The sequence below is a fragment of the Pongo pygmaeus genome, chromosome 20 (assembly GCF_028885625.2).
Source record: "Pongo pygmaeus isolate AG05252 chromosome 20, NHGRI_mPonPyg2-v2.0_pri, whole genome shotgun sequence".
Classification (NCBI taxonomy): Eukaryota; Metazoa; Chordata; class Mammalia; order Primates; family Hominidae; genus Pongo; species Pongo pygmaeus.
Window position 1 is genome coordinate 14060645 of NC_072393.2, and position 17180 is coordinate 14077824.

General features: G+C 53.7%; 1 protein-coding gene across 3 annotated transcripts in view; it reads left to right on the forward strand.

The window, feature by feature from the left end:
• ZSWIM4 (zinc finger SWIM-type containing 4) overlaps positions 1–16253 on the forward strand; it is a 37699-nt gene extending 21446 nt beyond the window's left edge. For all 3 annotated transcript variants that reach the window (XM_054464235.2, XM_063657926.1, XM_063657925.1), the window contains 7 exons: positions 138–275; positions 644–898; positions 2268–2403; positions 7504–7658; positions 9694–9857; positions 12756–12837; positions 14269–16253. In XM_054464235.2, the coding sequence (XP_054320210.2) occupies positions 138–275; positions 644–898; positions 2268–2403; positions 7504–7658; positions 9694–9857; positions 12756–12837; positions 14269–15128 (1790 nt within the window). In that variant the 3' untranslated portion in view covers positions 15129–16253. The remainder of the gene's footprint in view (positions 1–137; positions 276–643; positions 899–2267; positions 2404–7503; positions 7659–9693; positions 9858–12755; positions 12838–14268) is intronic.
• The last annotated feature ends 927 nt before the right edge of the window (positions 16254–17180 follow it).

Sequence of the window (17180 nt, forward strand, 5' to 3'; positions counted from 1 at the left end):
TTGAAGGTGACCATTGGGTGAGCAGGTGGTGGGCATTATGGGGCTAGGCTGGGTGGCAGGTCAAGAAGAGGAATACCCCTCCCTCCTAGAGGCTTGGGCAGGTGTGTGGGCATTGAGCCCCCTTTTTCCACCTGCAGAGCTGCTCCAGAAGGGCTCCACCTGCATCACCAACACCGAAGGATGGGTGGGGCATCCCCTGGACCCCATTGGCTGCCTCTGCAGGGCGCTCCTGGAGGCCTGTCGTCTGGAGGAGGAGACACTTACCCTTTACCCAGGTACTCACATGGGGGACTCTTGGAGGAGGTGGGACAACCCCGCCTCGTTGGCCACGCCCCCTGACCCAGTACCCCTATAAGGTAACTCCCAGACTCTTACCCTTGGCCACGCCCCTACCCTTGGCTACCTCCCCTGGCCAGTGCCCAGAGCCAGTAAGCTTAGCTTCTCCTGAAAGTGAGGCCACCATAGGCCTAGCTGCTGCTAGAAGTTGGGGCTCCCGCGCTCCTCCAACCCCGTGAGTGCTGGGAACTTCTGGGCTCCCTCTAAAGCCTACCCTGCGCCCAGGTCTCCATGCTTGAGGCCAAGGGCTACAGGGATCTTAGGGAAGGGGATCCGTCTCCAGCGGCCCTGGCCCTGTCTCCCCCAGACTCAGGCCCCGAGAAACGGAAGGTGGCCTACCAGCACGTGCCTGTGCCCGGGAGCCCTGGAGAGTCCTACTTGGTGCTGGCGCTGGAGGTGGCACTGCTGGGGCTGGGGCAGCAGCGGGCCCTGCCGGAGGGGCTGTACGCCCAGGACAAGGTGGTGCGCAACGAGGAGCAGCTGCTGGCCCTGCTGGAGGAGGTGGAGTTGGATGAGCGGTTGGTGCAGGTGCTGCGCAAGCAGGCGGGGCTGCTGCTGGAAGGTGAGGCCCCGCCCCTAGGCCTGGCTGTTCCTGAAAGGTAGGGTCCTGCCCCTGGTCCTGTAGCGGCCTGGTTGCTGCCAAGATGGGAGGCCCCGCCCCAGTCCCGCCCCTAGCCCCGCCTCCCGGTGATACTGTCCCCTCATACCTTGGCAGTTTCTAAAAGGAAAAATCCAGCTCTTTTTCCCGCCACCTAGTGCGTGCTGTCAGCCAGTAACTGCTGCGTGTGCTGAGGCGCCGCCCCCTTCCCTCCCGGGAGCCAATGAGCCAAGTGGTTGATGTTAAAGCGAGGGCGTCCCACCTTCATCCGCAACTTAGACACCGCCCCTGGCCCGGCCTGCTCCTCATTGGCCCCGCCCATGGCCAGGCCCTGTTGGCCTGTGTGTTGTGAGACTCCGTCCCCTAGCGCTACAGGGAGCCGTTTATCCCTGCCCCTTCAAGTCCCCCTACGCTATCGGACTTGCTGGTCTTGGCCGCTGGTCCCGTTCCCCAAGGCAGGTGCAGCCTCACCTCCACCCTCTGGCCCCACCTTGTATCCTGCCCCTCACCTGCGAGTGTGCCTGGAGTCTCTTCCTTTTCCTTTTTTCCTTTTTTATTTTGCGACAGTCTTCACTCTGTCACCCAGGCTGGAGTGCAGCGGCGCGATCTCGGCTCACTGCAACCTCTGCCTCCCGGGTTCAAGTGATTCTTCTGCCTCAGCCTCCCGAGTAGCTGGGATTACAGGCATGCGCCACCACACCCGGCTGATTTTTGTATTTTTAGTAGAGATGGGGTTTCCCCATGTTGGCCAGGCTGGTCTCAAATTCCTGACCTCAAGTGATCCGCCCGCCTTGGCCTCCCAAAGTGCTGAGATTACAGGCATGAGCCGTGGTCCCCGGCCTCCTTTTCTTTTTTTGAGACGGAGTCTCGCTCTGTCCCCCAGGTCGGAGTGCAGTGGCGCGATCTCGGCTCACTGCACCCTCCGGTCCCGGGTTCACGCCATTCTCCTGCCTCAGCCTCCCGAGTAGCTGCGACTACTTGCGCCTGCCACCACGCCTGGCTAATTTTTTTTGTATTTTTAGTAGAGACGGGGTTTCACCGTGTTAGCCAGGATGGTCTCGAACTCCTAACCTCGTGATCCACCGGCCTCGGCCTCCCAAAGTGCTGGGATTACAGGCGTGAGCCACCGCACCCGGCCCAGCCTCCTCTTTTATTTGGATTATCCAGAGACCTCAGTCTCAGCCCTGAACCCCTACCCCAGAGACCCATCTAGCCACAGCCACTCTACCCAGGGGCCAGCCCACTCTCTACTTAAAGCCTGGGGTCTAGTGAGACCTGGGGAGGGGCAGAGGCGAGCCCACACTTGGGGACTGAGCTCAGGCTGTTCCTGCAGGGGGTCCCTTCAGTGGCTTTGGGGAGGTGCTGTTCCGGGAGAGTGTGCCCATGCACACCTGTGCCCGCTACCTGTTCACCGCACTGCTGCCTCATGACCCGGACCTGGCCTATCGCCTTGCGCTGCGAGCTATGAGGTGAGGATAGGTGGCCAAGGCGGTGGCGGGGGGAGCTGGGGGGGAAGAGGGGCGGGCATGGGGGGGTAGCTCAGAGCCCCACCCGTCCAGCCTGAACTCAGCCTAGTTAATTCAGTCTCCCTCACCGTGGCATTTGATGATGCCATGTGCTTTTCGTTATTATTATTTATTTATTTATTTTGAGCTGGAGTCCTCTGTGACCCAGGCTGGAGTGCAGTGGCACGATCTCAGCTCACTGCAACCTCCACCTCCTGGGTTCAAGCAATTTCCTGCCTCAGCCTCCCGAGTGGCTAGGATTACAGGCATGTGCCACCATGCCCAGCTAATTTTTGTTTTTTGTTTTTTTGAGACGGAGTCTTGCTCTGTCGCCCAGGCTGGAGTGCAGTGGCGCGATCTCGGCTCACGGCAAGCTCCACCTCCCAGGTTCATGCCATTCTCCTGCCTCAGCCTCCCGAGTAGCTGGGACCACAGGCGCCCGCCACCACGCCCGGCTAATTTTTTGTATTTTTAGTAGAGACGGGGTTTCACCGTGTTAGTAATTTTTGTATTTTTAATAGAGACAGGATTTCACCATGTTGCCCATGTTGTCTCGAACTCCTGACCTCATGATCCACCCGCCTTGGCCTCCCAAAGTGCTAGGATTACAGGCATAAGCCACCTCGCACAGCCATGCTTTTTATTGTTAAGTATAAATGTGTGTTTTTTGTTCTGTGTTTTTTTGTTTTGAGACAGGGCCTGGCTCTGTCACCCAGGCCAGAGTAAAGTGGTGCAATCTCTGCTCAGTGCAACCTCTGCATCCCAGGCTCAAGCGATCCTCCCATCTCAGCCTCCTGAGTATCTGGGACTCCAGGCGTGCACCACTGCACTGGGCTAATTTTTGTATTTTTGGTAGAGACGGGGTTTCGCCATGTTGCTCAGGCTGGTCTCGAATTTCTCAGCTCAAGTGATCTGCCCGCCTCAGCTTTCCAAAGCTCTGGGATTACAGGCATGAGCCACTGCACCTGGCTAAATGTGTAATATTATTTTGAGTTTGAGAATATTCACATGATACATGAAAAGATACACAAAGCTGAGATCTTTTCTAGGCAGGTTTATCTCGGCCTACCCAGATCTCTCCGGAGACAAGCAGTGTTATCACTTTCGTATCTATCCTGCAAGAATTGAGGTTTCTGCAAACCCATAATCTGGAAATTGAACGTTGATCCTCCTTTTATACCAGTGGTACATCCTGTATCTATTCTTTGCACCTTTTTTTCACTGAGCTTTTCATCTTACAGGATTTGTCGTATCACACAGTACGTGAATCACTGCATAGTCTTCCACTGTAAGGACACATCATAAAAGAACCAGTTGGAAGCTGATAGACATTTACGCAATTTCCAAAAAAAAAAAAAAAAAACCGCAATAAATAACCTGGTTTTCATTTCTTGTGTACACCAGCAGATTCACGGAAGGAGAATATTTGAAAGCCAACTTGGCCGGGCATGGTGGTTACGCCTGTAATCCCAGCACTTTGGGAGGCCAAGGCAGACGGATCACCTGAGGTCACGAGTTTGAGACCAGCCTGGCCAACACAGTGAAAACCTCTCTCTACTAAAAATACAAAAATTAGCTGGGTGTGGTGGTGCGTACCTGTAATCCCAGCTACTCTGGAGGCTGAGACAGGAGAATGACTTAAACCCGGGAGGTGGAGGTTGCAAAGAGCCGAGATCGCACCACTGCACTCCAGCCTGGGAGACAGAGCAAGACTCTGTCTCCAAAAAAAAAAGGCCAACTCAATAGTAAACCATGCCCAACAAGGTGAAGCCTATTCCACACCTTCTGAAACCATCCTTCAGAGGTACCTATAAACAACTTGGGATCCAGCCTGGTGGTACACATCTATGGTCCCAGCTACTTGGGAGGCTGAGGAGGGAGGATTGCTTGAGCCCAGGAATTCAAGGCTGTAGTGATCTATGATCCCACCTATGAATTGCCACTGCACTCCAGCCTGGGCAACAGAGCAAGACCCCATCTCTCTCTCTCTTTTTTGTCCTTTTAGAGACAGTCTCGCTCCATTGCGCGAGCTGGAATGCAATGGCAGGATCATAGCTCTTCACAGCCTCGTATACTTGGGCTCAAAGGATCCTCCCACCTCAGCCTCCCAAGTAACTGGGACTATAAGCACTCGTCACCATGCCTGGCTAGTTTTAAAATTTTTTTTTTTTTTGAGAGGGAGTCTCGCTTTGTCGCCCAGGCTGGAGTGCAGTGGTGCAATCTCAGCTCACTGCAAGCTCCGCTCACTGCAAGCTCCAAACCTCCCGGGTTCAAGTGATTCTCCTGCCTCAGCCTCCCAAGTAGCTGGGACTACAGTCACCCACAACCATGCCTGGTTAATTTTTTGTATTTTTAGTAGAGACGGGTTTTCACCATGTCAGCTGGGATGGTCTCATCTCCTGACCTCATGATCCGCCCACCTCGGCCTCCCAAAGTGCTGGGATTACAGGCGTGAGCCACCGCACCCGGCCTAGTTTTAAAATTTTTTTTGTAGTGATGGGATCTCATTACATTGCCCAGGTTGGTCTCAAATTCCTGGCCTCAAGCGACCCTCTCGCCTTGGCCCATCTCTTTAAAACACACAAATACACACACACACACACACACACACACACACACACACAGTTTGGAGTGTTTTTCCAGAATATTTAGAAAGAACAGCCTGTAAGAGCCAAGATTTAGACAACAGACTTTTCTATGCAAGAATTTTTTTTCTCAGCAAAATACAGCCCATGGGGCCTAATTTGGCCAACCACCTGTTTTCGTACAGCCCATGAGATAAGAATGGTTTTTACATTTATAAACGGTTGAAAAAAATCAAAAGAATATTTTGTAACACATGAAAAATATATGAAATTCAAATTTCGGTGTCCAGAAATGGTTTTATTGGCACACAGCCATGTCCATTCATCTGTGAATTGTCTGTGGCTTTTCTGGCAGAACAATGACAGAATTAAGTCATTGAAATACAGATCAGTGGCCAGGCACGGTGGCTCACATCTGTAATCCCAGCACTTTGGGAGGCCAAGACGGGCGGATCACTTGAGGACAGGAGTTCAAGACTAGCCCTGGCCAACATGATGCAACCCCATGTCTACTAAAAATACAAAAATTAGGGCCAGGAGCCATGGGTCACGCCTATAATCTTAGTACTTTGGGAGGCCAAGGAGGGCGGATCACCTGAGGTCAGGAGTTTGAGACCAGCCTGACCAACATGGAGAAACCCCATCTCTACTAAAAATACAAAATTAGCCAGGTGTGGTAGTGCACGCCTGTAATCCCAGCTACTCGGGAGGCTGAGGCAAGAGAATCGTTTGAACCTGAGAGGCGGAGGTTGCAGTGAGCCGAGATTGTGCCATTGCACTCCAGCCTGGACAACAAGAGCAAAACGCTGTCTCAAAAACATAAATAAGTAAAAAATAAAAACAAAAATACAAAAATTAGCCGGGCACAGTGGCGCACATCTGTAATCCCAGCAACTCGGGAGGCTGAGGCATGAGAATTGCTTGAGCTTGGGAGGCAGAGGTTACAGTGAGCCAAGATCGCGCCACTGCACTCCAGCTGGGTGACAGAGCAAGACTCTCTAAAAAAAAAAAAAAAAAAAGAAATACAGACCAAAGACCCTGCAAAACCCAAAATATTATTGGTCCCGCCCTTTGTAGAAAAAAGGTACTGGCCTCTTGTCTGAGTCCATGACTCAGTATCTCATATAATCTTTAAAACAACCTAGCAAAATAAGTATGTTTACTCTCATTTTCCATCTAAAGGAACAGAACAGCAAGGACATTTAGGTAATATTTGGAATGAGGCTAGCCTTGAGTCCTATTTCATGCTGTTAATCCCATCATCTGGCAACTTTGAGTAACTTTCTTTTTTTTCTTTCTTTTTTTTTTTGTTGTTGTTGAGACGGTCTCATTCTGTCACCCAGGCTGGATGGAGTGCAGTGACACTATCACAGTTCACCACAGCCTTGAACTCCCAAGCTCAAGTGATCCTCCCACCTCAGCCTTCTGAGTAGTTTGAACTACAGGAGCCCACCACCACCCTCAACTAATTTTTGTATTTTTTGTAGAGACACGGTTTCGCCATGTTGCCCATGCTGGTCTCAAACTCCTGGGCTCCAGCAATCTGCCTGCCTCAGCCTCCCAAAGTGCTAAAATTACAGGCATGAGCCACTATGCCTAGCCTTGAATAACTTTCTAAACACAAAACTGCATATATGGTGAGCCACTTAACAATATAGCTTACAAGGAGACTGAGACAGGAGAATCACTTGAGACCGGGAGTTAGAGACCAGCCTGGGCAACATAGCAAGACCCCATCTTAAAGAAAAGAAAAGAGAACAGAGAAAAGACAAGAGAAAGGGAAGGGAAAGGGAACGGAAAGGGAAGGGGAAGGGAAAGGAAAAAGAGAAAGAAAAGGCCAGGTGTGGTGGCTCACACCTGTAATCCCATCACTTTGGGAAGCTGAGATGGGCAGATCACCTGAGGTCAGGAGTTCAAGACCAGCCTGACCAACATGGATAAACCCGTCTGTACTAAAAATAAAAAATTAACCTGGCTTGGTGGCACATGGCCTGTAATCCCAACTACTCAAGAGGCTGAGGCAGGGGAATCGCTTGAACCAGGGAGGTGAGGTTGCGGTGAGCCGAGATTGCGCCATTGCACTCCAGCCTGGGCAAAAAGAGTGAAACTCCGTCTCAAAAAAAAAAAGAAAGAAAAAAGCCAGGTATGGTGGCACATGCCTGTAGTCCCAGCTACTCAGGAGGCTGAAGTGGGAGGATTACTTGAGCCGAGAAGTTCGAGGCTTCAGTGAGCTATGATTGTCCCACAGGACTCCAGCCTGGGTGACAGAGTGAGACCGTGTCTCTAAAATAAGTAAATGTATCAATTTATAAACAACACTGCAGTGAACACCTTGCACACACATCTTCCATCATCTTGGGCTCTCAGGGCTCTGCTGGCTGAAGTGGGGAGGCTGGGGCAGGAGGCTTCTCTGTCTCCTAGAGAGAATGGGGACAGCAGCCCCTCCTCCTCACCGTGGCTCACTTCTCCCCTTACCCAGGCTGCCCGTACTGGAGACAGCATTTCCTGCTGGAGAACCTCATCCCAGCCCGCTGGACTCCATCATGAGCAACCGCTTCCCCCGTTGGTTCATCCTTGGCCACTTGGAGACCCGCCAGTGTGAACTGGCTTCCACCATGTTGACAGCCGCCAAGGGTGAGGCTGGCAGCTGTCCCGATTCCTTTGTCTTCCTCCTCTGTCATCTCCTTCTTCCTTCCCTCTTAACTTTCCTGCCTCCTCTTACCCTTTTACAAAATTCCACCCGCATTCTTTGAGCACCTCCTATATGTACCGGACACTGTCTCAGGTGCTGGGGATGTAGCAGGTGACAAAACTGTCCCAGATCCCCTTCCCTGTGGAATGGCATTCTAGTGGGGAGAAGAGAGTGATGCAGTAAATGAGACGGTAACAGGTGCCATGGAGTGGAATAAAACAGTTGAACATTTAAGCAGAGACTGGAAGGTGAGGTGGAGCCATGCAGGTACCTGGTGTCTTAGCTCAGGCTGCTGTAACAAAACACCAGAGACTGCATGACTTCAACAACAAAAATTTATTTTCTCACATTTCTGGAGGCTAGAAGTCTAAGATCACTATATCAGTATGGCTAGTTCCTGGTGAGGGCTCTCTTCCCAGCTTACAGACGGCCACCTTCTTGCTTTGTTGAGAGTTGGGGGGAATGGAGGGGGGAGTAGAGAGGAAAGTGAGAGAGAGGAGGCTGGGAGAGAGAGAGAGGGAGAAAGGAGAGATAGTAGGGGGGGATAGAGAGAGGGAGAGAGAGGAGTCAGGTGCCAGAGAGGAGAGAGAGAAGAAAGAGAAGAGGGAGAGAGGAGAGACAGAGAGGAAAAGTTAAATTTCTCCAGTGTATCTTCTTCTAAGATCACTAACCCTGTCATGAGTACCTGAACTTCATGACCTCATCTAAACCTAATTATTGGCTGGGCACAGTAGCTCATGCCTATAATCTCAGCACTTTGGGAGGCTGAGGCGGGCAAATCACTTGAGGCCAGGAGTTCGGGATCAGCGAATCACTTGAGGCCGGGAGTTCTTCAAGACCAGCCTGGCCAATATGGTGAAACCCCATCTCTACTAAAAATGCAAAAATTAGCCAGGCACAGTGGCGCACGCCTGTAATCCCAGCAATTTGGGAGGCCGAGGCCGGGGCTGGGGTATCACCTGAGGTCAGGAGTTCGAGACCAGCCTGGCCAACATGGTGAAACTCTGTGTCTACTAAAAATACGAAAATTAGCTGGGCGTGGTGGCGGGCACCTGTAATCCCAGCTACTTGGGAGGCTGAGGCAGGAGAATCACTTGAACCCGGGAGGCGAAGGTTGCAGTGAGCCGAGACTGCACTGTTGCACTCCAGCCTGGACAACAAGAGCAAAACTCCATCTCAAAATGATAATAATAATAATAATAATAATAATAATAATAGCTGACATTTGAGCAGCTCCTTGCCATGTTAAGGCCTTGCTGAGTATGGGCCCACCACCACCCTGTGAGGTGGGTTCCATTGCCTGAGTGTTACCCATTTTACAGATGGGGCAGCCAGGGCACAGAGAGGTGAAGTGACTTGCTCAGGGTCACACAGCTAGTGGGTGGCAGGACCAGGATTTGAACCCTGGCATTCTGGGTGTGCAACCAATGCCCTTGAGATGAGGGAGAGGTCCACAGGATCCCTAGGTGGCTTTCTTTTTTTTTTTGAGATGGATATCACTCTATCATCTAGGCTGGAGTGCAGTGGTGCCATCTCAGCTCACTGCAACCTCTGCCTCCCGGGTTCAAGCGAATCTCGTGCCTCATCCTCCCAAGTAGCTGGGATTACAGGCACCCGCCACCATGCCCAGCTAATTTTTGTAGATGGGGTTTCACCATGTTGGCCAGGCTGGTCTCAAACTCTTGACCTCGTGATCCACCCACCTCAGCCTCCCAAAGTGCTGGGATTACAGGTGTGAGCCACTGCGCCCGGCCCCTAGGTGGCTTTCTGTAACAGGAAAGGGCCAGAGAGGAGATAATTGGCAAGGACTGAGGGCACTGAGGTCCGAATTTTCACAGAGCCATTGCCCAGTACACATCCCTCCACACTCACACATGTGCCCCTGGGTGGAAGGATCTGTGTGAACAGGTCAAGTGGTGGTCAGAGGCTGGTGCTGAGGTGTATCCGATGGTGTCCTCTGTCCCGCCCTTCACCCAGGAGACCCCAAGTGGCTGCACACGGTACTGGGCTCCATCCAGCAGAACATCCACTCTCCGGCCCTGCTCTTTAAGCTGGCGCAGGACGCCTGCAAGACAGCCACCCCGGTCAGCGCCCCACCAGACACCACGCTGCTGGGCATCGCACTGGAGCTGGGGCGGCAGGTGAGGGCTGCCAGGTGGATGCGGGAGGGCGATGCTGGCTCGGGGCCAGGACTGACTGTGAGCTGCGCTTCCGGGGGCATGGGCTGAGTGTGAGCCACTTCGCTGGGGGCCCGGCGTTTGCGTGAGCTGTTCCTCTGTGGCTGGGGACTGAGCGAGAACCACTCCCCTTGGGGCGGGGACTGTGAGTGAGACACACCTCCGAGGGCGTGACCTGAGTGTGGGCCACTCCCTTGGGGGCGTGGCGTGAGTGAGCCTCTCTCCTGGGAATGGGGACTGGATGAATCGTGTCTCTGGGGATGGGGTCTTTATGTGGGCCACACCTCTGCAGGTGGGGCCTGAGTGTGAACCTCACTTTTAGGGGCGGGGCCACAGAAGGGCAAGGTCTGTTAGTCTTGGGAGTGTGGGAATGGGGTTCCCAGTAGGGATGAAGCCTATGAATTATTAATAGAAACCGTCTATAGAGGAGACCGAGGTCTAGGGGAGAGTTGTCACTGGAGCGGAGAGGCAGGGCCTGCAAGCCAGCAGATGGATCGCAAGTGGAGCCTGGGGGTGGGGCCTGGGAGTGATGTGCTATTGGTTAAGGATCATGGGCGGGTGGGTTTGAAGCCGAAGGTGGGGCAGAGCCTAGCAATAAGGAGCTTCCTTGGGGGCGGGGCCTGAAGAGGATTGCCGCCTAAGGAGAGGGATTCACCACTGAGGGGCTGGCCTGGCGGAACGTCTTGAAGATGAGATGCCAACTCTAGGGGTGGGGTCTGTGGTTGAAAGTCCTGTATGAACCCAGGTGTGGTGGCTCACATCTGTAATCCCACACTTTGGGAGGCCGAGGGGGGCAGATCACGAGGCCAGGAGTTCAAGACCAGCCTGGCCAACATGATGAAACTCGTCTCTACTAAAAATACAAAAATTAGCCAAGCGTGGTGGCACGCGCCTGTAATCCCAGCTACTCGGGAGGTTGAGGCAAGAGAATCGCTTGAACTCGGGAGGCAGAGGTTGCAGTGAGCCGAAATCACACCACTGCACTCCAGCCTGAAGGACGGAGCAAGACTCCGTCTTGGGAAAAAAAAAAAAAAAAAAAAAAGTCCTGTATGCAGGGCCTGCAGCTGAGTGTCTGGGTCATCCCCAGGGGCCGAACAAAGGGTGGTCCTGCAAGGCCAAATCTTGGGTGCAGCTTGCTGGAAAGGTGTCATTGGTAGGGTGTGGGCCTCATGGGACCTGGAGGAGGGTGGGTCTGCAGGATAGACAGGTAAGGGGCGGGGCCTCAAAGTGTGGCAGAAGTTCACTAAGAAGATAAGGAACAGGGCCGGGCACAGTGCCTCACACCTGTAATTCCAGCATTTTGGGAGGCCAAGGTGGGAGGATTGCTTGGGGCCGAGGAGTTTGAGATTGGCCTGGACAACATAGTGAAACCCCCATCTCTACAAAAAACTTCAAAAATTAGCCAGGTGTGATGGTGCACCTCTGTAGTCCCAGCTCCTCAGGAGGATCGCTTGAGACCAGGAGTTTGAGGCTGCAGCAGTGAGCTATGATCTTGCCACTGTACTCCAGGTAACAGAGCAAGAAGACCCCAACTCTAAAAGAAAAAAACAGAAAAGAAAAAAGAAGTTGGGGCCAGGCCCTGTGGTTCACGCCTGTAATCCCAGCACTTTAGGAGGCCGATGCGGATCGCTTGAGGCCAGGAGTTCAAGACCAGCCTGGCCAACACAGCAAAAACCCGTCTCTCCCAAAAATTAGCCATGCGTGGTGGTGGACGCCTGTAGTCCCAGCTGCTCAGGAGGCCGAGGCAGGGGAATCACATGAACCCAGGAGGCGTAGGTTACAGTGAGCCGAGAGACCACAACTGCACTTCAGCCCTGGCGAGAGTGAGACCCTCAAAAAAAAAAAGAAAGAAACTTGGGGACCTTCCCAAGTAGAACAAACAAGGGCCAGCAGGGTGCAGAATCAGCCCTGGACAGCCTCCTGATTGGAGCTGTTGTAGGGTGGGGAGCAAGACAAGGAGCTTTCAGAGGCTACTCATGAGGTAGGAGCTTACAGAAGGCGGGGTCTGCAGGATAGGACCTGTGGGTGGGGCCCCAGGGGAGAGGCAAGCATGTGAGCTACTGATTGGTGGTGGGACCTAGCAGAGGTGGGGCTTATACAGCAGGTGCTTTGAGGCAAGGGAGAGGAGCCCACAGGAAGCATGGAGGTTTCAGGAGAGAGGGGACAGGTTGGTTTGTTCCGGCATAGGATCTATGAGGTAGGATCTGGGGTAGGATCCGTGAGGCCTCACTTCAGAAGAACAGCAACAACAGCAGTGATATCAACAGCTGACATTACCTGAGAGCATTTTCAAGCAACAAACACCTTGCAGAAAGCTTCACCTATGCAATTTTGTTTACTTCTCACAACAATCAGGCTGGGTGCAGTAGCTCACGCCTATAATCCCAGCACTTTGGGAGGCTGAGGCAGGCGGATCACTTGAGGTCAGGAGTTCGAGACCAGCCTGGCCAACATAGTGAAACCCCGTCTCTACTAAAAATACAAAAATTAGCTGAGCATGGTGGCGGGTGCCTGTAATCCCAGCTACTTGGGAGCCTGAGGCAGGAGAATGCTTGAACTTGGGAGGCGGAGGTTGTAGTGAGCCAAGATCGCACCACTGCATGCCAGTCTGGGTGACAGAGCAAGATTCCATCTCAAAAAAAACAAAACAAAAAAAAGAAAAAACAACAATCCTATGAGACAGACACTATTTTATCTCCATTTTCTAGGTAATTGAGGCCCAGAAAGTTGAGATCACTTACGCAGGTTCATTGGATCAGCTTTAACCTCCAAGTGTTTCTGGGGTCCTCCATCTCCCAACGCCTCTCCATAGGCCAGCCCAAGACTCAGGCTAACCCCCTTCTCCCCACCCCTTCCCGGCAGGTGATGCGGATGACTCTGAACGTAATGACCTGGCGGCGGAGGGAGATGGTGCGCTGGCTGGTCAGCTGTGCCACAGAGATTGGTGAGAGCCCCTAAGGGGACCTGCCACCCAGCTCGCTGTTCTGGTTCTGCAGAGGGCACTGAGAGGACCAGGCAGACAAGAAAGAGAGAAGTGGCTGGGCGCGGTGGCTCACGCCTGTAATCCCAGCACTTTGGGAGGCCAAGGCGGGAGGATCACTTGAGCCCAGGAGTTCAAGAGCAGCCTGGGTAACATAGTGAGACCCCATCTCTACAAAAAATTAAAAATTAGCTGGGCGTGGTGGCATGTGCCTGTAGTTCCAGCTGCTTGGGAGGCTGAAGCAGGAGGATGGATCGCTTGAGCCCAGGAGGTCAACGCTACAGTTAGCCATGATCATACCACTGCACTCCAGCCTGGGCGACAGAGGAAAACCTCCTCTGGAAAAAAAAAAAAGAGAGAGAGAGACAGAAGCAAGCCAGGCATGGTGGCACACACCTATAGTCCTATCCAGGGGGCTGAGGTGGGAAAATCACTTGAGCCCAGGAGATTGAGGCTGCAGTGAGCTGTGATTGTGCCACTGCATTCCAGCCTGAGTGGCAGGGTGAGACCCTGTCTCTAAAAAATTGTTTAACAAAAAGAAAGAGGGCCAGGCGCAGTGGCTCACACCTGTAATCCTAGCACTTTGAAAGGCCAAGGCGGTGGATCACTTGAGGTCAGGAGTTCGAGACCAGCCTGGCCAACATGGCAAAACCCCATCTCTACTAAAAATACAAAAATTAGCCAGGTGTGCTGGTGTGCCAGCTACTCCAGAGGCTGAGGCAGGAGAATTGCTGGAACCCGGGAGACAGAGGTTGCAGTGAGCCAAGAACTCACTACTGCACTCCAGCCTGGGTGACAGAGCAAGACTCTGTCTCAAAATGGGCAGATCACAAGGTCAGGAGATTGAAACCATCCTGGCTAACACGGTGAAACCCCGTCTCCACTAAAAATACAAAAAACTAGCCGGGCGTGATGGCGGGCCCCTGTAGTCCCAGCTACTCAGGAGGCTGAGGCAGGAGAATGGCGTGAACCCAGGAGGCGGAGCTTGCAGTGAGCCGAGATGGTGCCACTGCCCTCTAGCCTGGGCGACAGAGTGAGACTCCATCTCAAAAAAAAAAAAAAAGGAAAGAGAAGTAGAGACTCTTCCCTGATTCCAGCCTGTGCTCAGGGCTTGGCCAGGAGGGAATGGCTGGCCAGCCGATGGAGCTGGACAAAGGCCTAGAGGCTGGCCAGGCTAATGTGGCTGCAGGGGGTTGAGGGGGTTGCAGAAATAGGCTCCAAAGCTTAGCCTTCTACCACGTGATTCCCACCTAGTCCAGTTGCGCCCTGATGATTTGGAAAGGAAGTTTCTGTTCAGCATTGTGTGGAGGTGGCAGTGTCATGGTTAACCCACACATACATGTACGTGTCTTTGCCCCCCCTCCTGATGGATTTCCCTCCCTCACCTCCCACCAGGCCCGCAAGCCCTGATGAATATCATGCAGAACTGGTATTCCTTATTCACACCGGTGGAGGCAGCTACCATCGTGGCAGTGACGGGCACCACACACGCCACTCTGCTGCGACTGCAGCTAGACACACCCCGGAGGGAGGAGCTCTGGGCCTGCGCCCGCACCCTGGCCTTGCAGTGCGCCATGAAGGACCCTCAGAACTGCGCCTTGCCTGCCCTGACCCTGTGCGAGAAGAACCACTCTGCCTTCGAGGCGGCCTACCAGATCGTGCTGGACGCGGCAGCAGGTGGCCTGGGCCACGCCCACCTCTTCACTGTGGCCCGCTATATGGAGCACCGCGGGCTGCCGCTCCGGGCCTACAAGCTGGCGACGCTGGCCCTGGCACAGCTCAGCATCGCCTTCAACCAGGACAGCCACCCTGCCGTCAACGACGTGCTTTGGGCCTGCTCGCTCAGCCACTCCCTGGGCCGGCACGAGCTCTCTGCCATCGTCCCCCTCATCATCCGCAGCATCCACTGTGCCCCAATGCTGTCCGATATTCTGCGCCGCTGGACTCTCTCGGCTCCCGGCCTGGGCCCCTTAGGGGCACGCCGGGCCGCCAAGCCACTGGGTGCCGACCGGGCGCCGCTCTGCCAGCTCCTGGACGCGGCAGTCACCGCCTACATCACCACCAGCCACTCGCGCCTCACGCACATCAGCCCGCGGCACTATGGGGATTTCATCGAATTCCTGGGCAAGGCCCGGGAGACCTTCCTGTTGGCGCCCGACGGGCACCTCCAGTTCGCACAGTTCTTGGAGAACCTCAAACAGACCTACAAGGGCAAGAAGAAACTCATGCTTTTGGTGCGGGAGCGTTTTGGTTGAGGGACTGGGGTGCGTGGGAGTGGGGATCCCCCTCGCCCCTGCCTCCCCCACCCTTGCTCTCCAATTAGGCCCACGTGGCATTTCAGTATTATTAAGTCAGGGAAGGAGCCCGGCTGGAGATGGGGGGCACGGGAAGCAGCATCCTGCCACGTGTGTGCCTGGGAGTCTGTGAGCAAGTGTGCAAGACTCCAGAAGCAGAAGCCATACTGCCACCCAGAAGCCTGGAAGGGGTGTGTGCTTGGGCTGCTGGTATGACCCCACTTTGGGCACCCCAAAAGCAATAGGCAAACTCCCCTTACCCAGACTGGCTTGGGCTCCAGGAGGGAGGCTGGGAGGCAGGACTTTCCAGAAATCGGCCCTCTAAGTCAATGTAGCACATTTTCACCCAACCCCACCCTGGGTGGCCAGGGGTCCTCCCCCACCCCCTACTGCTCAGGGTCCCCCGTTATGCCACCTCCAAAGTGGCTGCCCAGCCAGGACCAATGGCTCACCCCCACTGAAGGAATTGAAGAGGCCTCAGGCCTCAGCCTCATACCTCACCCCCTTATCCTCCTATCCGGCCAGGACCCCCATTTCCTTGGGCACTAGGGTCCCAGGGTGGGCTCAGGGTTGGGGAAGTCCTCACTGCCCTCTCCTCACCTGCTAGTCACTGGACGTACAACTCAGGAACTGAGCGAGGCTCACACTGCCCCTCCCAACCTGGGGTCGGGGGACATAGACGCGAGAGAGCCAGAGACCCCCACCCCCGATCTGGAAAGGAAAGAGACCTGCATCTTGGTGTTTTTCTGGCTCTCTTTTTCACCCTTTCTCCTCCTGTCTTTCTGCTTCGCCCCTTCGTCTTACTCTGTTTTCATTTTTCCCGGCACTTACCTGCCTTTCTCTCTGCACCTAAGTCCCCGCTGCCCTCTCTCTTTGGCCATCCTTCCTTTCCCCCACCTTGACCCAGGGAGGAGAAGGGAGAACATCACCCCCCAAGTCACCCCCACATCTTTTCCCTTCTTGTATATTAAGGACAAAAGATCACATCATTTTGTAACTTTTTTTCTATTTATTGAACGGTGTATTATATGTCCTTTTCCTTTTTTTTTTTTTCAAAGATTGAACAGAAATTTTTCTTTTTAATTTTATTTTGAGACTGGGGTGCATCTCCAGAGCCACTCACACCCTCAACCTCGTTTCCTCCGGAAAAAAAAAAAAAAAATGTCTGGCCTTATTTCTGGGTGCAGCGCCAAGCAAGGGGTGGGATGGGAGTGACTGCTGGCTTCATTCTATGGTAATTATGTAAATATTTCTCTTTTTTTTTTTGGTCTTTCTCTGTTGCCCAGGCTGGAGTGCAGTAGCACGATCTGGGCTCACTGCAAGCTCCACCTCCCAGGTTCAAGCGATTCTCCCGGCTCAGCCTCCCGAGTAGCTGCGATTACAGGCATGCGCCAACACACCGGGCTAATTTTTGTATTTTTTAGTAGAGACGGGGTTTCGCCATGTTGGCCAGGCTGGTCTCGAACACCTGACCTCAGGTGATCTGCCCGCCTCAGCCTCCCAAAGTGCTGGGATTACAGGCGTGAGCCACCGCGCCCGGCCTTATGTAAATATTTCAAAACAGGGATGGACAGCTCACCATTAGGGAACACAGGGCCGAATGCGTTACCGCTGTCATTTAATCACCGCAGCCCTATGAGCTGGTAGGATTATCGTTTCCATTTTACAGATGAGAAAACTGAGGTTGCAAAGTAGAAAGAAAGGGCACCCAGCGGCCAGGCGCCGTGGCTCACGCCTGTAATCCCAGCACTTTGGGAGGCCGAGGTGGGCGGATCACGAGGTCAGGAGATCGAGACCATCCTGGCTAACACGGTAAAACCCCATCTCTACAAGATACAACAAAAAATTAGCCAGGCGTGGTGACGGGCGCCTGTAGTCCCAGCTACTAGGGAGGCTGAGGCAGGAGAATGGCGTGAACCCGGGAGGTGGAGCTTGCAGTGAGCCCAGATCGCGCCACTGCACTCCAGCCTGGGCGACAGAGCGAGACTCCGTGGGGAGGAGGGGGGGGAGGGC